At 32.9% G+C, this 22,869-nt stretch overlaps 1 protein-coding gene across 1 annotated transcript in view; it reads right to left on the bottom strand.

Moving 5' to 3' along the window:
• LOC124363375 (clumping factor A-like) overlaps positions 1-22,663 on the bottom strand; it is a 36,224-nt gene extending 13,561 nt beyond the window's left edge. The window contains exons 1-19 of the mRNA XM_046818625.1: positions 22,655-22,663; positions 20,574-20,601; positions 17,398-17,469; positions 14,575-14,634; positions 14,062-14,115; positions 11,536-11,595; positions 10,827-10,886; positions 10,119-10,178; positions 9,410-9,469; positions 7,789-7,848; positions 6,198-6,257; positions 5,489-5,548; positions 4,779-4,838; positions 3,901-3,960; positions 3,193-3,252; positions 2,484-2,543; positions 1,776-1,835; positions 1,068-1,127; positions 360-419 (exon numbers count right to left, since the gene is read on the bottom strand). Coding sequence (XP_046674581.1) covers positions 360-419; positions 1,068-1,127; positions 1,776-1,835; positions 2,484-2,543; positions 3,193-3,252; positions 3,901-3,960; positions 4,779-4,838; positions 5,489-5,548; positions 6,198-6,257; positions 7,789-7,848; positions 9,410-9,469; positions 10,119-10,178; positions 10,827-10,886; positions 11,536-11,595; positions 14,062-14,115; positions 14,575-14,634; positions 17,398-17,469; positions 20,574-20,601; positions 22,655-22,663 — 1,063 coding nt within the window. The remainder of the gene's footprint in view (positions 1-359; positions 420-1,067; positions 1,128-1,775; positions 1,836-2,483; positions 2,544-3,192; positions 3,253-3,900; positions 3,961-4,778; positions 4,839-5,488; positions 5,549-6,197; positions 6,258-7,788; positions 7,849-9,409; positions 9,470-10,118; positions 10,179-10,826; positions 10,887-11,535; positions 11,596-14,061; positions 14,116-14,574; positions 14,635-17,397; positions 17,470-20,573; positions 20,602-22,654) is intronic.
• Positions 22,664-22,869: the final 206 nt, after the last annotated feature.

Below are 22,869 nucleotides of genomic sequence, written 5' to 3'. Positions count from 1 at the left end.
TATTGCAGCTTTAGAAATCGAACACTGTCCCAGACAACAAAAACCATTCCTATCATTGCTGCACCAAGTTCGTATCTCTGTCAACCGATTGCAGTATAGGACAATTACCTTCTTACCAGTTACACTTAGGCCATTATTACATGCAAAACAATCACTATGCTCTATAATACCAAGTGCCAGAATATTGGCAACAGAATACAGTGTTCTTGTAGAATAATGAAAAATGACCGTACTTCAAAACAACTACCCAAATATTCTCGCTACCCTGACTTTTTCAATTATATTTATAAATAAAAATGGATCTATTATTATTTTAGCCTTATAAAATGTAGAGTTTCAGAATGCAGAGATATACCTACTTTGCTCATTAGTAGTATCACTAGTCGATTCTTCTTCAGATTCTGCATTTTCATCCTCATCTGAAAATTTAGATTTTTTAGTCAAATTTTAGATCACGAACTAAGTGAAAACCTTCAAAGAGCTGAAGTCAACAAACATTTTGTTCACTAAAAGTTACTGATACCAATTACTCCACTACATCAATACCAGCTGACAAAATTAATCAGCAAAACACATCTGCCGCGCAGCCGACTGGCAGTTGTAACTTTTTCAGACCAAACGCTTTAGATGTTCAGTGTAGATAAGAAGTTATCACGCTATAAGTTTATTAATGAGAATGTCGAATTTTGAAACAGTCCACCTTCCTCTTATTGCAGCTTTAGAAATCGAACACTGTCCCAGACAACAAGAACCATTCCTATCATTGCTGCACCAAGTTCGTATCTCTGTCAACCGATTGCAGTATAGGACAATTACCTTCTTACCAGTTACACTTAGGCCATTATTACATGCAAAACAATCACTATGCTCTATAATACCAAGTGCCAGAATATTGGCAACAGAATACAGTGTTCTTGTAGAATAATGAAAAATGACCGTACTTCAAAACAACTACCCAAATATTCTCGCTACCCTGACTTTTTCAATTATATTTATAAATAAAAATGGATCTATTATTTTTTTAGCCTTATAAAATGTAGAGTTTCAGAATGCAGAGATATACCTACTTTGCTCATTAGTAGTATCACTAGTCGATTCTTCTTCAGATTCTGCATTTTCATCCTCATCTGAAAATTTAGATTTTTTAGTCAAATTTTAGATCACGAACTAAGTGAAAACCTTCAAAGAGCTGAAGTCAACAAACATTTTGTTCACTAAAAGTTACTGATACCAATTACTCCACTACATCAATACCAGCTGACAAAATTAATCAGCAAAACACATCTGCCGCGCAGCCGACTGGCAGTTGTAACTTTTTCAATCCAAACGCTTTAGATGTTCAGTGTAGATAAGAAGTTATCACGCTATAAGTTTATTAATGAGAATGTCGAATTTTGCAACAGTCCACCTTCCTCTTATTGCAGCTTTAGAAATCGAACACTGTCCCAGACAACAAGAACCATTCCTATCATTGCTGCACCAAGTTCGTATCTCTGTCAACCGATTGCAGTATAGGACAATTACCTTCTTACCAGTTACACTTAGGCCATTATTACATGCAAAACAATCACTATGCTCTATAATACCAAGTGCCAGAATATTGGCAACAGAATACAGTGTTCTTGTAGAATAATGAAAAATGACCGTACTTCAAAACAACTACCCAAATATTCTCGCTACCCTGACTTTTTCAATTATATTTATAAATAAAAATGGATCTATTATTTTTTTAGCCTTATAAAATGTAGAGTTTCAGAATGCAGAGATATACCTACTTTGCTCATTAGTAGTATCACTAGTCGATTCTTCTTCAGATTCTGCATTTTCATCCTCATCTGAAAATTTAGATTTTTTAGTCAAATTTTAGATCACGAACTAAGTGAAAACCTTCAAAGAGCTGAAGTCAACAAACATTTTGTTCACTAAAAGTTACTGATACCAATTACTCCACTACATCAATACCAGCTGACAAAATTAATCAGCAAAACACATCTGCCGCGCAGCCGACTGGCAGTTGTAACTTTTTCAATCCAAACGCTTTAGATGTTCAGTGTAGATAAGAAGTTATCACGCTATAAGTTTATTAATGAGAATGTCGAATTTTGCAACAGTCCACCTTCCTCTTATTGCAGCTTTAGAAATCGAACACTGTCCCAGACAACAAGAACCATTCCTATCATTGCTGCACCAAGTTCGTATCTCTGTCAACCGATTGCAGTATAGGACAATTACCTTCTTACCAGTTACACTTAGGCCATTATTACATGCAAAACAATCACTATGCTCTATAATACCAAGTGCCAGAATATTGGCAACAGAATACAGTGTTCTTGTAGAATAATGAAAAATGACCGTACTTCAAAACAACTACCCAAATATTCTCGCTACCCTGACTTTTTCAATTATATTTATAAATAAAAATGGATCTATTATTATTTTAGCCTTATAAAATGTAGAGTTTCAGAATGCAGAGATATACCTACTTTGCTCATTAGTAGTATCACTAGTCGATTCTTCTTCAGATTCTGCATTTTCATCCTCATCTGAAAATTTAGATTTTTTAGTCAAATTTTAGATCACGAACTAAGTGAAAACCTTCAAAGAGCTGAAGTCAACAAACATTTTGTTCACTAAAAGTTACTGATACCAATTACTCCACTACATCAATACCAGCTGACAAAATTAATCAGCAAAACACATCTGCCGCGCAGCCGACTGGCAGTTGTAACTTTTTCAATCCAAACGCTTTAGATGTTCAGTGTAGATAAGAAGTTATCACGCTATAAGTTTATTAATGAGAATGTCGAATTTTGCAACAGTCCACCTTCCTCTTATTGCAGCTTTAGAAATCGAACACTGTCCCAGACAACAAGAACCATTCCTATCATTGCTGCACCAAGTTCGTATCTCTGTCAACCGATTGCAGTATAGGACAATTACCTTCTTACCAGTTACACTTAGGCCATTATTACATGCAAAACAATCACTATGCTCTATAATACCAAGTGCCAGAATATTGGCAACAGAATACAGTGTTCTTGTAGAATAATGAAAAATGACCGTACTTCAAAACAACTACCCAAATATTCTCGCTACCCTGACTTTTTCAATTATATTTATAAATAAAAATGGATCTATTATTATTTTTAGCCTTATAAAATGTAGAGTTTCAGAATGCAGAGATATACCTACTTTGCTCATTAGTAGTATCACTAGTCGATTCTTCTTCAGATTCTGCATTTTCATCCTCATCTGAAAATTTAGATTTTTTAGTCAAATTTTAGATCACGAACTAAGTGAAAACCTTCAAAGAGCTGAAGTCAACAAACATTTTGTTCACTAAAAGTTACTGATACCAATTACTCCACTACATCAATACCAGCTGACAAAATTAATCAGCAAAACACATCTGCCGCGCAGCCGACTGGCAGTTGTAACTTTTTCAATCCAAACGCTTTAGATGTTCAGTGTAGATAAGAAGTTATCACGCTATAAGTTTATTAATGAGAATGTCGAATTTTGCAACAGTCCACCTTCCTCTTATTGCAGCTTTAGAAATCGAACACTGTCCCAGACAACAAGAACCATTCCTATCATTGCTGCACCAAGTTCGTATCTCTGTCAACCGATTGCAGTATAGGACAATTACCTTCTTACCAGTTACACTTAGGCCATTATTACATGCAAAACAATCACTATGCTCTATAATACCAAGTGCCAGAATATTGGCAACAGAATACAGTGTTCTTGTAGAATAATGAAAAATGACCGTACTTCAAAACAACTACCCAAATATTCTCGCTACCCTGACTTTTTCAATTATATTTATAAATAAAAATGGATCTATTATTATTTTAGCCTTATAAAATGTAGAGTTTCAGAATGCAGAGATATACCTACTTTGCTCATTAGTAGTATCACTAGTCGATTCTTCTTCAGATTCTGCATTTTCATCCTCATCTGAAAATTTAGATTTTTTATTGATAAATGTAACAATAACATTGTAGCTTAAATAGATGTTCAGAGTTAAATTAAGAACATTTAAAGTTAAAAGGACCTTGACCAACTAAAACATATTTTTCATTGAAAATGGCGTTTACCAGTTATTGATATTCGTCTTTACTTAAGAACAAAGTAAAATATATATGATATATATGATGTTTAAATATGTTTATTTTATTAAAAATTCCATTTTGGCTTGTTTCTATATATTTACGAAAACATTTTAGTCTATTTACAATATTATAAATATTAAAATATTGCCTATGTATTTATGTTTATGATCATATGGTAGGTCAATGATACAATAAATTAAAAATTAAGCATTAAGTTTTAAATTTATAAGCGGTTTCTGGTATCTGTACATGTTAAAGATAATTTTCTAAACACTCACAGCATCATTACTATTTTTGAACTTCCTTATATCCCTGTTCAAAAAAGCACACTAATGCCTCACTGGTAAAGAATTAACACAGTTTTTTAAACATATAAAATATCAAGGAGCATGTTTAATATTGGGGTGGCATACCCTTAAGAACTGTATTTTGCTTTAAATCTTATTAAATGTCTTAGGAAGACGAATTTCTACACAAACATTTTTCATGTTGTAGTAAAGGACGCAAAGGATTTCTCAAGAAAATACATTACCCATAAGGGTTGTGGAATTTTAATCAATAAACTATCCTTTGGTTTTTCAATTATATTTATAAATAAAAATGGATCTATTATTATTTTAGCCTTATAAAATGTAGAGTTTCAGAATGCAGAGATATACCTACTTTGCTCATTAGTAGTATCACTAGTCGATTCTTCTTCAGATTCTGCATTTTCATCCTCATCTGAAAATTTAGATTTTTTAGTCAAATTTTAGATCACGAACTAAGTGAAAACCTTCAAAGAGCTGAAGTCAACAAACATTTTGTTCACTAAAAGTTACTGATACCAATTACTCCACTACATCAATACCAGCTGACAAAATTAATCAGCAAAACACATCTGCCGCGCAGCCGACTGGCAGTTGTAACTTTTTCAATCCAAACGCTTTAGATGTTCAGTGTAGATAAGAAGTTATCACGCTATAAGTTTATTAATGAGAATGTCGAATTTTGCAACAGTCCACCTTCCTCTTATTGCAGCTTTAGAAATCGAACACTGTCCCAGACAACAAGAACCATTCCTATCATTGCTGCACCAAGTTCGTATCTCTGTCAACCGATTGCAGTATAGGACAATTACCTTCTTACCAGTTACACTTAGGCCATTATTACATGCAAAACAATCACTATGCTCTATAATACCAAGTGCCAGAATATTGGCAACAGAATACAGTGTTCTTGTAGAATAATGAAAAATGACCGTACTTCAAAACAACTACCCAAATATTCTCGCTACCCTGACTTTTTCAATTATATTTATAAATAAAAATGGATCTATTATTTTTTTTTAGCCTTATAAAATGTAGAGTTTCAGAATGCAGAGATATACCTACTTTGCTCATTAGTAGTATCACTAGTCGATTCTTCTTCAGATTCTGCATTTTCATCCTCATCTGAAAATTTAGATTTTTTAGTCAAATTTTAGATCACGAACTAAGTGAAAACCTTCAAAGAGCTGAAGTCAACAAACATTTTGTTCACTAAAAGTTACTGATACCAATTACTCCACTACATCAATACCAGCTGACAAAATTAATCAGCAAAACACATCTGCCGCGCAGCCGACTGGCAGTTGTAACTTTTTCAATCCAAACGCTTTAGATGTTCAGTGTAGATAAGAAGTTATCACGCTATAAGTTTATTAATGAGAATGTCGAATTTTGCAAACAGTCCACCTTCCTCTTATTGCAGCTTTAGAAATCGAACACTGTCCCAGACAACAAGAACCATTCCTATCATTGCTGCACCAAGTTCGTATCTCTGTCAACCGATTGCAGTATAGGACAATTACCTTCTTACCAGTTACACTTAGGCCATTATTACATGCAAAACAATCACTATGCTCTATAATACCAAGTGCCAGAATATTGGCAACAGAATACAGTGTTCTTGTAGAATAATGAAAAATGACCGTACTTCAAAACAACTACCCAAATATTCTCGCTACCCTGACTTTTTCAATTATATTTATAAATAAAAATGGATCTATTATTATTTTAGCCTTATAAAATGTAGAGTTTCAGAATGCAGAGATATACCTACTTTGCTCATTAGTAGTATCACTAGTCGATTCTTCTTCAGATTCTGCATTTTCATCCTCATCTAAAAATTTACATTTCTTATCGAGAAATGCATAATAACATTGTAGCTTAAATAGATATTTAGAGTATTATTAAGAATATTTAAAGTTAAATTGATTTTGATTAACTAAGACATATTTTTCATTGAAAATGGCGTTTACCAGTTAATGAATTTAATCTTTTACTTAAAAACTAAGTCCAAGATTGTGTTAAATATGTTTATTAAAAAGTCTATTTTGGCTTGTTTCTATATATTTATGAAAACATTTTAGTCTATTTACAATATTATAAATATTAAAATATAGCCTATGTATTTATGTTTATGATCAAATAGTAGGTCAATGATAAAATAAACTAAAAATTAAGCATTAAAACAGTTTTAAATTTCCACGCGGTTTCTGGTATCTGTACATATTAAAGATAAACTTCTAAATCACTCACTGCATCATTACTATTTTTCAACTTCCTTATATCCCTGTTCAAAAAAGCACACTAATGCCCCACTGGGTATAAAGAATTAACACAGTTTTTAAACATGTAAAATATTAGGAGCAGTTTAAATTGGGTGGCATACCCTTAAGAACTGTATTTTGCTTTAAATCTTATTAATGTCTTAGGAAGACGAATTTCGACACAAATATTTTTCATGTTGTAGTAAAGGAAGCAAAGGATTTCTCAAGAAAATACATTACCTATAAGGGTTGAATTAGTATTTTAATCTATAGAAAATCCGTACTTTGGTTTTTTTAAATGCCCAATGTTATAGGTTTTTATTAAATGCCAAAACGTAATTTAATAAAGTAACATTTTCACGAAGATCAACTCATGAAACTACACACACCTCACTTGGAAATTCTTACTAGCCTGTCTTTTTTTACCTTAATAAGATGGACGTAGCATTTTCCAGTAGTCAAGCCTGTGACAAGTAAGATTTCAGATCGCAAACTAAGTGAAAACCTTCAAAGAGCTGAAGTCAACAAACATTTTGTTCACTAAAAGTTACTGATACCAATTACTCCACTACATCAATACCAGCTGACAAAATTAATCAGCAAAACACATCTGCCGCGCAGCCGACTGGCAGTTGTAACTTTTTCAATCCAAACGCTTTAGATGTTCAGTGTAGATAAGAAGTTATCACGCTATAAGTTTATTAATGAAAATGTCGAATTTTGCAACAGTCCACCTTCCTCTTATTGCAGCTTTAGAAATCGAACACTGTCCCAGACAACAAGAACCATTCCTATCATTGCTGCACCAAGTTCGTATCTCTGTCAACCGATTGCAGTATAGGACAATTACCTTCTTACCAGTTACACTTAGGCCATTATTACATGCAAAACAATCACTATGCTCTATAATACCAAGTGCCAGAATATTGGCAACAGAATACAGTGTTCTTGTAGAATAATGAAAAATGACCGTACTTCAAAACAACTACCCAAATATTCTCGCTACCCTGACTTTTTCAATTATATTTATAAATAAAAATGGATCTATTATTTTTTTAGCCTTATAAAATGTAGAGTTTCAGAATGCAGAGATATACCTACTTTGCTCATTAGTAGTATCACTAGTCGATTCTTCTTCAGATTCTGCATTTTCATCCTCATCTGAAAATTTAGATTTTTTATTGATAAATGTACAATAACATTGTAGCTTAAATAGATGTTCAGAGTTAAATTAAGAACATTTAAAGTTAAAAGGACCTTGGCCAACTAAAACATATTTTTCATTGAAAATGGCGTTTACCAGTTATTGATATTCGTCTTTTACTTAAGAACAAAGTAAACTTATATGATATATATGATTGTGTTAAATATGTTTATTAAAAATTCCATTTTGGCTTGTTTCTATATATTTACGAAAACATTTTAGTCTATTTACAATATTATAAATATTAAAAATATAGCCTATGTATTTATGTTTATGATCATATGGTAGGTCAATGATAAAATAAATTAAAAAATTAAGCATTAATAAAGTTTTTAAATTTATAAGCGGTTTCTGGTATCTGTACATGTTAAAGATAATTTTCTAAACACTCACAGCATCATTACTATTTTTGAACTTCCTTATATCCCTGTTCAAAAAAGCACACTAATGCCTCACTGGGTATAAAGAATTAACACAGTTTTTAAACATATAAAATATCAAGAGCAGTTTAAATTGGGTGGCATACCCTTAAGAACTGTATTTTGCTTTAAATCTTATTAATGTCTTAGGAAGACGAATTTCTACACAAACATTTTTTATGTTGTAGTAAAGGACGCAAAGGATTTCTCAAGAAAATACATTACCCATAAGGGTTGAGTTGGAATTTTAATCAATAGAAAAACTATCCTTTGGTTTTTCAAAATGCCCGATTTCATAGGAACATCACATTTTATACAAAGGCTTGTTCCAAAACGTACATTTAAAAAAGTAACATTTTCACGAAGGTCAACTCATGAAACTACACACACTTCACTTGGAAATTATTACTAGCCCATCTTTTTTTACCTTAAGATGGACGTAGCATTTTCCATGAGTCAAGCCTGTGACAAGTCAGATTTCAACTCACGAACTAAGTGAAAACCTTCAAAGAGCTGAAGTCAACAAACATTTTGTTCACTAAAAGTTACTGATACCAATTACTCCACTACATCAATACCAGCTGACAAAATTAATCAGCAAAACACATCTGCCGCGCAGCCGACTGGCAGTTGTAACTTTTTCAATCCAAACGCTTTAGATGTTCAGTGTAGATAAGAAGTTATCACGCTATAAGTTTATTAATGAGAATGTCGAATTTTGCAACAGTCCACCTTCCTCTTATTGCAGCTTTAGAAATCGAACACTGTCCCAGACAACAAGAACCATTCCTATCATTGCTGCACCAAGTTCGTATCTCTGTCAACCGATTGCAGTATAGGACAATTACCTTCTTACCAGTTACACTTAGGCCATTATTACATGCAAAACAATCACTATGCTCTATAATACCAAGTGCCAGAATATTGGCAACAGAATACAGTGTTCTTGTAGAATAATGAAAAATGACCGTACTTCAAAACAACTACCCAAATATTCTCGCTACCCTGACTTTTTCAATTATATTTATAAATAAAAATGGATCTATTATTTTTTTAGCCTTATAAAATGTAGAGTTTCAGAATGCAGAGATATACCTACTTTGCTCATTAGTAGTATCACTAGTCGATTCTTCTTCAGATTCTGCATTTTCATCCTCATCTGAAAATTTAGATTTTTTAGTCAAATTTTAGATCACGAACTAAGTGAAAACCTTCAAAGAGCTGAAGTCAACAAACATTTTGTTCACTAAAAGTTACTGATACCAATTACTCCACTACATCAATACCAGCTGACAAAATTAATCAGCAAAACACATCTGCCGCGCAGCCGACTGGCAGTTGTAACTTTTTCAATCCAAACGCTTTAGATGTTCAGTGTAGATAAGAAGTTATCACGCTATAAGTTTATTAATGAGAATGTCGAATTTTGCAACAGTCCACCTTCCTCTTATTGCAGCTTTAGAAATCGAACACTGTCCCAGACAACAAGAACCATTCCTATCATTGCTGCACCAAGTTCGTATCTCTGTCAACCGATTGCAGTATAGGACAATTACCTTCTTACCAGTTACACTTAGGCCATTATTACATGCAAAACAATCACTATGCTCTATAATACCAAGTGCCAGAATATTGGCAACAGAATACAGTGTTCTTGTAGAATAATGAAAAATGACCGTACTTCAAAACAACTACCCAAATATTCTCGCTACCCTGACTTTTTCAATTATATTTATAAATAAAAATGGATCTATTATTATTTTTAGCCTTATAAAATGTAGAGTTTCAGAATGCAGAGATATACCTACTTTGCTCATTAGTAGTATCACTAGTCGATTCTTCTTCAGATTCTGCATTTTCATCCTCATCTGAAAATTTAGATTTTTTAGTCAAATTTTAGATCACGAACTAAGTGAAAACCTTCAAAGAGCTGAAGTCAACAAACATTTTGTTCACTAAAAGTTACTGATACCAATTACTCCACTACATCAATACCAGCTGACAAAATTAATCAGCAAAACACATCTGCCGCGCAGCCGACTGGCAGTTGTAACTTTTTCAATCCAAACGCTTTAGATGTTCAGTGTAGATAAGAAGTTATCACGCTATAAGTTTATTAATGAGAATGTCGAATTTTGCAACAGTCCACCTTCCTCTTATTGCAGCTTTAGAAATCGAACACTGTCCCAGACAACAAGAACCATTCCTATCATTGCTGCACCAAGTTCGTATCTCTGTCAACCGATTGCAGTATAGGACAATTACCTTCTTACCAGTTACACTTAGGCCATTATTACATGCAAAACAATCACTATGCTCTATAATACCAAGTGCCAGAATATTGGCAACAGAATACAGTGTTCTTGTAGAATAATGAAAAATGACCGTACTTCAAAACAACTACCCAAATATTCTCGCTACCCTGACTTTTTCAATTATATTTATAAATAAAAATGGATCTATTATTTTTTTAGCCTTATAAAATGTAGAGTTTCAGAATGCAGAGATATACCTACTTTGCTCATTAGTAGTATCACTAGTCGATTCTGCTACAGCTTCTGTGTTTTCATCCTCATCTGAAAATTTAGATTTTTTTGTCAAGTTTTAGATCACAAACTAAGTGAAAACTTAATAAAGAGCTGAATTCAACAAACATTTTATTCTCTAAAAGTTAATGATACCAATTACTCCACCTAAACAATACCAGCTGACAAAATTATTCAGCAAAACACATCTGCCGCGCAGCCGACTGGCAGTTGTAACTTTTTCAATCGAAACGCTTTAGATGTTCAGTGTAGATAAGACGTTATCACGCTATAAATTTATTAATGAGAATGTCTTATTTTGATACAGTCCGACTTCCTCTTATTGCAGATTCGGAAATCGGACACTGTCCCAGACAACAAGAAGCGTTTCTATGATTGCTGCACCTAGTTCGTATCTCTGTCAACCGATTGCAATATAGGGTAGTTACTTTCTTACCAGTTACACTTAGGCTATTATTACATGCAAAACAATCAGTATGCTCTATAATACCAAGTGCCAGAATATTGGCAACAGAATGCAGCGTTCTTATAGAATAATGAAAAATGACTGTATTTCAAAACAACTACCCAAATGTTCTTGCTACCCTGACTTATTCTGTTATAATTATTAATAAAAATGTATCTATTATTTCTTTAGCCTCATAAAATGTAGAGTTTTAGATTTCAGTGATATACCTACTTTGCTCATTAGTAGTATCACTAGTCGATTCTGCTTCAGAATCTGCACTTTCATCCTCATCTGAAAATTCAGATTTTTTAGTCAAATTTTAGATCACGAACTAATTGAAAACTTAATAAAGAGCTTAAGTCAAGAAACCTTTTGTTCACTAAAAGTTACTGATACCAAATCCTCCACCAAAACAATACCAGCAGACAAAATTAATCTGCAATATACATCTGCTGTGCAAAATACAAATGTTCTCGCTACTCTGACTTATTTTGTTATAATTATAAATAAAAAATATGTATATTATTTTGTATATTTTATATATTGAAAATGCACAGTAACATTGTAGCTTGAATGAGAAGTACAGAGTTTATTTAAATATATTTAATATTTAATAAATATATATTTTTTTTTCTAGCCTTACAAAATGTACAGTTTCCGAATGCAAAGGAATACCTACTTTGCTCAGAAGACGTATTATTAGTAGAGTGTGCTTCAGAATCTACATTTTCGCCCTAACCTGAAAATTTAGATTTTTTTGGGGAAAATGCACAGTAACATTGCAGCTTGAATAAGTAGAGTGAAAATTCTTGTTTGTGTTTAATTTAGAGATAAATTGAAGATTAATTATTGTATTTTTTGCGTGTTTTTGTGTGTGTATCATATGGTAGTTTATATAAAAATTAAAAAATCAAGCATTTACAAAAGTTTTAAATTTACTAGCGGTTTCTGGTATCGCTAACTCTAAATATAAAGTTCTAACTCACTCATTACTATTCCTCCAATTTCTTATTATTCCAGTTGAAACTTGGCACATCAATGCCTCATAACTTTTATAGAAAAACCAAAGTATTTTATGAAAATAAAATATCAACAAAAGTAGAAATTCGGTGATAAAACCTAGAAATACTGTATTTTTTTATATCGTCCAATTTTGTAGGAAGATGAGTTTTGACACAAACAATTTCTATTTTCAAAAAAATAAACAAAAGGGGGTTTCTCATGAAAATACATTACCAGTAAGGGTTGAAGAGGATTTTTAAACCCTAGAAAAACTAGGGATTTAGTTCTTATTAGTAATTATGGAAAAATGTTTGGTTTTTAAATACTCCAGATAACCTAGAAACAAGAAATTTGATACACACACGTGCCACATAACTTGCATTGAATAAAGACACATTTTCTAGTATTAACAAAACTTATACATGTTTAAATGTAGTTTCAGCTTCTATAAAATAAACTATGTTTTTTTAACTGCTACTTTATTAGATGGTTGAAGTTTAACACATATGTGTATTTTTGATAAAAAACAACAATAGGCACCGGAAATACCTTGGAAAGGAAGTAGATTTCAATGGGCGGAATTAGTTGATTTTTATAACATTTGAAATTTAGACCTATGCATGTATATATTTTCTGGAAGTGGACAGTAAGGCTAACGCTACACCAGCATCAAAAATACTTTAGATCAGAAGTAAATTACAATTACCGGAAAAGGTTACTAAAGTACACTTTAAAACTAATTTATTTTACGTTTTCTTAACCGGGGCATCAATGAGACGCTTCCTCTGATCAGAGTAGATTCTAGTGTCTGGAATTAATAAATTGTAAATACCTTTTTCCGTAGGTAAAGTGATCCAGTAAAATGTGACATGATGTCGAACCGTGCACCGTTTATCTAGATATTTTGAGCAAACTTTTACGGATTAAACTGTTTTTAAAATTGTTAACTGTTAAAATCTGGGATTGGTGTTGGAAGCAAAAAGCCATAAATCAGTGAAAAATCTTATTAATTTTCACTTCTAGCCAATTTTTATCTTGTGAGACGTTTTTATGACTTTTCGTCAATGACTATACGTATTCATACACGCTAATATCTTCTATTAACTTTTGGCATCAGAGCTTCTAGCTTCTCATAATTTTCAGCCTCTAAAAGTTCCGACTATGATACCATTCTCTCTGGATTTTCTCGGGCGTAATAAAGTTTCTAAGGTACTCCAGTTGTTTGAACTCCAGTCCTCTGGAAGTTTTCAAGATCTAGGTCCAGGTCTGTAGGAGTTTCCACCCTATAGATTTTCTCGACCTCTATAAAGTGTTTGCTTGTGAGATTTTCCGACTTAAAGGGCTATTAACCTCACTTCTAAATGATCCCACTTTCTTAAAGGGAGATTTAAGAAGTTCCTTTGAGGAATAAGTGTCAGATATCTATCAAAAGTATCTGGATGCCAAACTCGGACGACATCTATAAAATTACAAAAAAATGTCATCGTTTAGTCTTTTCGAATCCAAATCTTGGAATTCAAGGCATCTGATGATTGTATCCTCTGAAAAAGTCTTATAACCTCAAAGCAGTTTCATAACTGTACAAGATGTTTCTTAAATAGAAGTCATGACTTCTAAGGGCTCTTAAGATTAGAAGCTCCCAGCTTCTATAAAATTAGGAACAACTGCAAATTATTACTTAGATATTCTAGTCCATTGAAAGTATCAGAATTAGAGAATCTTTCGGCCATTAGTAATTTACCTAAAGATACTCACCTTGATCAAATGCTATATCAATAATCACGTCTGCGACAGTCTCAACGGTATCACCTGTAAATTATCTTTATTATTATATTGTGGCATTTTAGTGACAGAATAATTAACTGTTTGGGTAAATTATGTAGAAAATCATACACTTACGAGGTCTAATTTGTTACAAAATATACAAAATAATTACTTTTACTTTTTATTGCATTTTGGATTTTGATTATAGATCAAACCTAACCCTTGTACGAGCAAGGGTATACTATAGATGTATTATAAAATTGGGTTAGTGCACATCTTTAGGCCGGCAATAAAGAGTTTATAAGTGGTTCGAAGAATAATAAATAAAAGGTTTCAGGGTTCATCCACATATTTATAATATAATATTTGTTTTATATCAGTTTTATAAGTCATATGATAAAAATCTTATTTACAAAACTTTAGTCGATATTACATTTACATTGAAAATTAAAATATGACATCATCATTGTGATGGCTTTACTTAGTAGACAAAGAAATACTCACCGACATCAGATACGATATCAACAATTAAGGCTTCTCCGGCATCAATTTTGTCACTGATAGCTAAAAAAATATTAATAATTAGTACATGTAGATTACTAACAACAGTTACTTGAATGAACAATTCATAATATGGCATTCTTGGAACACGATATTTTTCACGCACGAACATATATTAAATCAATGAATTATTCTGTTCCCAATATTGAGTAAGTGCTGTGGTTATTTAGAGGCATGAGTAGGCCTACGTAGTGATGGGAGAATCGAATACAGAATCGAATAGTATTCGAGTACAGCCAGAGTATTCACATATTCGAATACATCAAAATGAATTAGAATACTTTTGAAATGAATACAATTTCTCTGAAAGAATTGAATTCAAACCTGGAGTATTCGTTTATTCTGACAAATAGTATTCAAATAAAATATCCAAGAGCTGTATTCGTATTCATATGAGGTTTAAAATGAATACATATATGGAGACTTTGAAAAGAATAATTTAGGGAAGATTCATAATTTGAAAAAATAATTACAAATTTTAATACTTGAAAAAATTTATAATTGTATAATTATTAAATTTAAAAATACATATTATTTAATAGTTACAGTTGTAAGCAATAAAGACAAATATGAATGTTTATTTCATATTGTTGTGTAAAAACAAAATATTATTGAGGTTTTCTGGCTTTAGTCTATTTCTACGGTAATTAGTGACGACAAGACCTGCTGTGGAAAATAGTCTTTCAGACGGAATTGAAGTAGGAGGTAAACAAAGATATTTCTTCTGAAGTTCGTATATCATGGGTATGACTTTTTTGTACGAGGCACCAAAAGCCAAAGTCACAAAAAGCAAAGGTATATGAGTATTCGAATACATATTCGAATTAGGGGTGCATTCGAATTCATTGTATTCGATTCTCTTAAGTAATCGATTCTCCTATCACTAGGCCTACGCCACACCAAGTGTTGCGTAACAGGTTTCGATGACGTTGCTTGCAAAATATTAAAGCTATATTATTAATTAATTAATTTAATAAAATATTAAAGCTAGCTATTTCATTCTCGAGATGTCCTAGGGACAGATAGGCACACAGACAAACATACAGAATAGAACTTTCTAAATCCCCCGCCGGCAGACAAAAGATAAATTAAGTTACCCTAATGAGTGATAGCCTTCAATGACGTTTTTAGCAAAATTCCATGTTTGCACATGCACCATAACAGAACTCATTCTTGAAAGTAAAGAAATGAGGTGTCATACAAAATTTAAAGTCTATATAGGCTATTATATCTTGATCAAGATATTTTGCAACATGATAAATTCACATTTTTCTTCATTAAGCAAGATTTCATAGCAAAATCTTTCACAGACTTTTAACATTGACTTCCACTCTATTATGTTTTCTGTTTACTCTATGAGTAGAAATGACACATTTAAAAAAACTCCTACGTTTGAACTACGTTTGTTTATAAATTTATTAATTATACTTTTTCCTTGTTGCCGTTATGGTTATCTATAAGACTCATGGGAAAATATTCGCTAAAGCTTAGCCAAATCCTATGGAATGACATTCACCACCATCGAACTCAGTGTTGGCTTTATAGAAATGTAGCTTTATGAAAATTTTAAGCCTACTCTTTTCGTTTTTTAGATATTGTATGGACGGACAGGAAGACATTTTTTCTAGCCCCTCTAGTGACAGGCTTCGCTAACGCCGAGCCAATTACTTACACAGAAGATAAATCATTCATACTGACGAGGTGTGCTGGAGTCCGAGGGTTTATTTCAGTTAGTTCCGCCGTCAGACACTAGGGCTGCGCCACGCAACTTGATTGTTACCTTTCAAATATTTGCTAGTTGACTTCTCACTCCACAGATGGCAGTCCGAACGCCCACTTTTGACGTGCCTTAGTTTACAACGTACAATGGAGTTATCTCTTACAATCAAAGGTACTACTCGCCATAATCAGAGACGATATCTAAAATCGAGAAAGCTTAAGAATCGGATTGATCACTCGAATCTAAAAATATATGTATATTAATATTGCACTTATAGGATATACAACAGTGGACTGTTCAAAACTAGTCGTTTATTCTTTTAATACTACTGAAAAGGACTTGGATTACAAAGTGCTCTTTAACATTTTCTCAAGTATAATCATGGGCTTTAACAATATTATTATTTAAAATTATTTAAAAAAACATTATTATATATCACGTGCGTACCTATTAGTGACGACTAAGTTTTAGAAAATAGCTAATTATGTGAAGAACAACTATTATTTGTAACAAAATAACGATGACATTTTTAATTGCATTATATTTGAATAGTTATCATGATTTTTCCAAGACTTGCGTGATGTACATGAGGTTCTAATATTCTCAAAATCCACCCTTCAGTATATTGTGCGTGGCGACTTATACATATATTTTTTGCTTCTGAAACACGTTTTTATCACAACTAAGGAAAACATTCGAAATATAATTTAGAACCTGAGGATTTTTTTAATTTTCATGTTCAATATTACGAAACTGTTCTGATTTTAAGATAGTATGGAAATAGTCTTTAACGTATTTTTGTGACATTGCAACAAAAAAATTAACTTTCAATATGCCAACACCACGGATTACATACAGTAATAATTAATAACGTGATTGTATCACAAATATGTAAAACCAGCCATAAAACATTCTAAATTGAAAATTGAAAAGAAATTTTACTTCTTTCAGTATATTGCAGAAAACTCTTCAAATCGGTAAATAAATTGTACAAAGTGGCATGTTAGATCATAACTGTTTCCTGCGTAGTTTTAACAATTACTCACCATCACTGCCAATATTTAATACTGCTGATCCAAATCCAAATGGATCCTTCACACCTGAAAAATAATGGGTCACTTAAAACATACAGTTGTACAAGTACCGTGTGATATTTTCAATTAAAAAAATCATTTTAAGTTGACAAATTGTATATGTATTCTTTTGTTTATATAATGTAAAATATAAAAAAGAATAAAACTTAATGTAACTATTAATTTTTATTTGGACGATACATCCACAATTAGGGGTTATAAATAATTCTCTAATTATTACTTTAATAGTTCATAATGCCTAAAACAGATTTAGTTAATTGTGGAGAATATTAAACGAAAACATTCCAATAATTGGTGGAACTAGTGATCGAATAATAGTTCGGTCACTCCGGGCTGCTCAAAAGTTTTGAATTATTTTGATGCATACTCATTAGATTAACTCATAAGGTATTGGAAGAACCTTTGGAATTATAAAATATACTTGAATATTTCATCACTTGTGTGCTCTTAAGCATGATGGCCCCACCCGCCTAGTTTTTTTTATATGGGGAAAACGCTAATGCAACGTCAGCGAAAATCGCTGATGAGTGAGACTGACTAGAACCCCACCGGCCCACCCAGGCATCACTCCCTCTCGGGGCTACTTCCGCATTCAAGAGGGTGCCAACTTAAGCCCAACAGTGGGTTCCTACAACGTCAGGCTATAGATTGGGCAACACCGGAGCTGTACTACCCTTCTTATAATTTCTTAGTTTTCAGCACCCCCTCTACATAAGCAGAGACAATACTCCAAGTATGTCTGTCAGAAACTATTTTCCGAACAATGGTGACTATTGAGAGTTGGTCTATGGCAATCTCGAATCCTCTTATTTCGTTTTCCCACCGTATGCAGAAGAAGAGCGCGAGGTTGGTGACGTTGTGCTTCGCACCCCCCATAGGTACAATCCGAGCCTTTAAACTACCCATCTTAAACTAGTACGCTTGAAAGGTGCCATGATAGGTGAGGAACTGGGTCAGGTAGAATTTACCTCCCCGTGTTGTACATCCACCCATTCTCTCATGTCTCTAATCAGCTTGGCAGTCCAAGTCCTCTGCTCTCTACCAGCCATCGTTCCTGCAAGTCCTTCAAGGGTTGTTTTCGAGCCTATGTTCGAGTTACCACACCGTTCCCTTCGTATGCCCGCTTCCTTTCGAAAACGAGCAGGTTGATTGGGACTTCACAGAAGTAGAGACATGGCGCATCTAGTGATTTAACGTTCGAGAAAAAACGCAACTTCGTATATAATCAAAGACACGAATGTTACAAGTAAACGTTTAAATTTTAAGATTAATCCACTCTTACATTTTAGAATGTGATCCACTTACATGTTTACTACCTAGGCACCATTAGGGCTTTATTGAAGAAATATGACAATCTGTTGCAATCCCTTGCTACTGGATAGGGTTTAAATACAAATCCACCTTAAAAATTGTTCTTGAAGGACAGAAAACAGTACTACTATCCTGCAACTTTTAAAAATATAGAGCATTTAAGAGGTCAACAAATCAGGCTTTGTTTCTCCTGGTCAGATTAATTTTATAATGGACAGAAATAAAGACACTAAGATTAATTGTAAGATTATCCATCTTGAAAGATTCAACAGAAGTATTTTGTATTGGTGCCAAAACCAAGTGAATTTTAACTGTGGAAACATTTATTAGTCTTTGATTTTAACAATATTTAAAATTAAACTTAAGTTAGATTATGTACTTTTTAGCTGTTATGCTCATTAAATTTGTAACAAATTTCGTGGGTTTCAACTTCTTAAACACCAAGTAATAGAGAGAGACTCTGGGCTAAAACTAAACTAAAAGTCGATCTTGTATTGACATTTTGGAAAATAATCGTCAAACGGTTAAATGCGAATGATCGTTGCATCATCCTAAAAAACGTTTCGTTGCACTTGTGTAGGAAAATAAATTAAAAAAGAAAAATGGCTAGAGATGCCATAGTTTTGATAATTTTAATAAATAATTTACTATAAGTTTAGTTTAAATACATTTGTTGTAACTGAACATGGCAAAATTTCAGCTTATATTGTATATAATTATAATAAATAGCTTTTATAATCTAAGAGTATTTCTTTCTTATAGTGACTATCAAAACATTATTTTTGCAATGGTAATAAAATTTACATTGCTGAAAAATTTTGCTTTAATAAATTTCACAAAATGTGTTGAACAATTTATTAAAAAATGAAAAGATCAAGATAAAAAGACGTTGGATTTTAGGAGTCTTTAGATCTTTATTACGCTACATAGTTATTGTATGACAATAGGAATAATAGGAGTACCGTACATAATCCTTTTGTTTTTACAAAGTCAAAGACGGTAAGGCATGCGGTATTTAGGGTATTGGGGTGGATTCACAGATCCTCACACGTCAACCTGAGCTTATTGTGTGCCAGGCATGCGGTATTAGTTTAGTTAAAAGGTATTTTCTTACCATGCTCATCCCGTCCTAAGGTGTGTGTGTTGCAGCGAAAATCAGCTGCTTCTAAGCACGAACTCTTTAGCTGAAGAGACGAATCGAAGTCGAAACAGAAAATCCGCAAATATATCAAGAGCGTTAGCTCAAAGAATAAGTTTGCATTGACACACAATCCAAAAGCGTTTTGGCTGTAATGGAGTAACGGATCCCAAAAGGGTGACCGGGCTCTGCAAGGTCGATTCGTCTCTTCAGCTAAGAAGTGCGTGCGTAGAAGCAGCAGATTTTCGCTGCAACACACACACCTTAGGACAGGATGTGGATGGTAAGAAAGTACCTTATACCTATCTTTTTGTATGTTACTGGAGAACGAATTACAATGTTCGTTTGGTTGTAACATTTCGACAAAAGAAGACATCTTAATTTGGCTCCATCAATAAGAAACATTGCTAGATTATTAGATACTATAAAATTGCAAACTTTAATGTGAAGTAAAAATTTATGCTAAAGCAGTAAAGTTTGCGGGTTGTAAACTTTCCTAGCACACTATTTGCAGATCCGTCGTATGCGGAAAGGTCTGCTATAGAGCAGTCTTCTGTCTTTCCACCATAGATACTAGTTATAAGTGACTGTAATGTTGGATTTTGAGAGAACGTCATGGAAACAAAATATTCCAAGTGGACATGATAGTTCAAATAAATATACAAATGTCATAACTTACCAAACTTAAAAGGCTTCGAGTACACCCCCTGTAAACAAAATACTCAGTTTAACTCTGAACAAAATGACTGGACCAAAGTCTCTTATAAATAAACTCCGAACCAATGCTTATTTCTTATCATTTAGGAAATAGGTACTTTGTTATATATAATTCGGAGGCCACCCGGTCTCGATCTGCTATTTATTATTAGGTTATAGGTAGGTAAATACTAGCGAACGAATTATAGACAAATACATTTAACATTTACGAGTGCTTCAGTGATCTGAGCCTGAATTTAGGTACTGTCAAGAGGCTTTTTCTTTCTCGCCAGAACTGCTGGGTAGCGCCGAAACCCACAGATGGGATTTTCCGACGTCAGATCACGTTGGACGATCTGAGGTTAGGAAAGTACCGATCAGCGCTTTCGTAGCCACCCAGCACTTCTAGCGAAAAAAGGAGCAAAATCCCTCGTGATAGTACCCAAATTCAAGCTCAAGAGCCCTTGTAAAGGCTATCTTTAACTTCGGTAATACTACTTACATAATTTATGATAACCTAATCTAAACTTACTTTAGCGACTTAATAACAAGTAGTAGATAAGGACAGAGTGGCCTCTGCATAATACCAAAATACCAGGAAATAAATTAAAGTAATTTTATTTCCTATATTTGAATTTGGTTGCTCATCATATTCTTTGATACTAACTTAGTTTATTAAAATGCAATAGTATTATTTGAATACTCTATTAGATGTTTAATAAATTACCCATGATTAATAGCTAATAGAATTCTGGAATTATCTCTTGTTTTCAAATCAAAATGCGAGGTTATAAGAGGTAGTTACGTACACTCTTATGACAATAGAGGCAGGAATAACTAACATACTGGAAGACACAGGACGGTAGCTTATGAACGATTGCCTTCGCAGGCAGGAGTTCAGTTCGTCAACAAATTGCCAAATTCAATAAAAAATCCCACAATATCCAAGGCATTTAAAATTCGTCTGAAAATCGCGTAGGTCTCTGAAGGTTTTTATAGTACAGACGAGTTCATAGCACACGATTGGGAGACTACATAATTGGCTGACTGACCATGTGGTTAGATTGGGAAAATTATGTAATGGATGAGAATTTGGGTGAATGAAAAATTGTAACTCTGAATGAGAGCTACTGTAATGAAGAATGCAAAATTTTAGCTTTTAAATTGAATGATTTTTGTGATGCAATTTATAATGTATGTTATGCAATAAAACATTAAATTGAATTTAATTGAGACCACATTTATCAACCAACAAAATGAAGTTCCCGCACCATACTCTGAAGTTACGTTTAAGATTTCCACTTTGAACTTCTCAGATCAGTAGACTAGGAGAGAAATTATTCTGGTAGTACATTGATTCATTGATCGATGGCGATGATTAGTAGGGAGTCGTAAGGAGGGGGTTGGGGGATGTGACTCTCTGTACTGAATGTTTAGCGATGTTCCAGCCCTTATAACACCAATACTATCTGATGCAATAAAATCTGTGTTCGTAATGTGACCTGTTGAGGGTCACATTATTGTCATATTGGCATTATAGTAGCTTCTAAGTGGTAACTGTAATCGTACATAATTTAAAGTACTTTATTACCACTGAACAGAGCCAGGTAAAATCATGAATTCTTAAATAAAACTGGACATATTACTTCTAATACAAATTTACCATTATAAAAAAGTTCCAAATCCAATACACTTGATTGCTTGGGTAACATTTTTCATAAACAAACGTTAAGAAAATTTATAAATAATGTAGACGGACCGATTGAAAATTCTGTTCTACCTCTATCTTAATTTTTTTAACTGGCTTACCGTATTTACAAATCTTCTACCATAAAATATGTTATTTTAATATTTATCTTTTTGAAACATGTAAATGTAGATGTATATCTGGAGTCACCTGATAATAAAACCTTTCATTTCAAAAGGCCACGTAAGAATTAAAAATAATGTTGAAAAAATTGTGTAAACATTAATAGCGGTATCAAATTGTCTTTATTTCTTTCGCATATTCCGAGTATATCACCGGTGACTCAAACAGAATCATTATATCTGTGCGGTACTCACGGTAGTCATCGCTTAACCTAAACCTAAAAAAATAGGATTAACCTAAGCCTAACCTTAACCTTAACCTAGCGCTAACTTAAACTAAACTCTAGGTGAAATTGGAGGAACCAGATTGTATTACATTAGATAGCGCCACCGTGATCGGTATATACTTTTAACTGCCATGAATTACCCGTGATTTCCGCAAACTGGTCACAGAGAGTAATGTTGTATTA

Source organism: Homalodisca vitripennis, chromosome 5, assembly GCF_021130785.1.
Source record: "Homalodisca vitripennis isolate AUS2020 chromosome 5, UT_GWSS_2.1, whole genome shotgun sequence".
Lineage (NCBI taxonomy): Eukaryota > Metazoa > Arthropoda > Insecta > Hemiptera > Cicadellidae > Homalodisca > Homalodisca vitripennis.
Note: the sequence above shows the minus strand (reverse complement) of the source record. Positions and strands in the feature narration are given on the sequence as shown.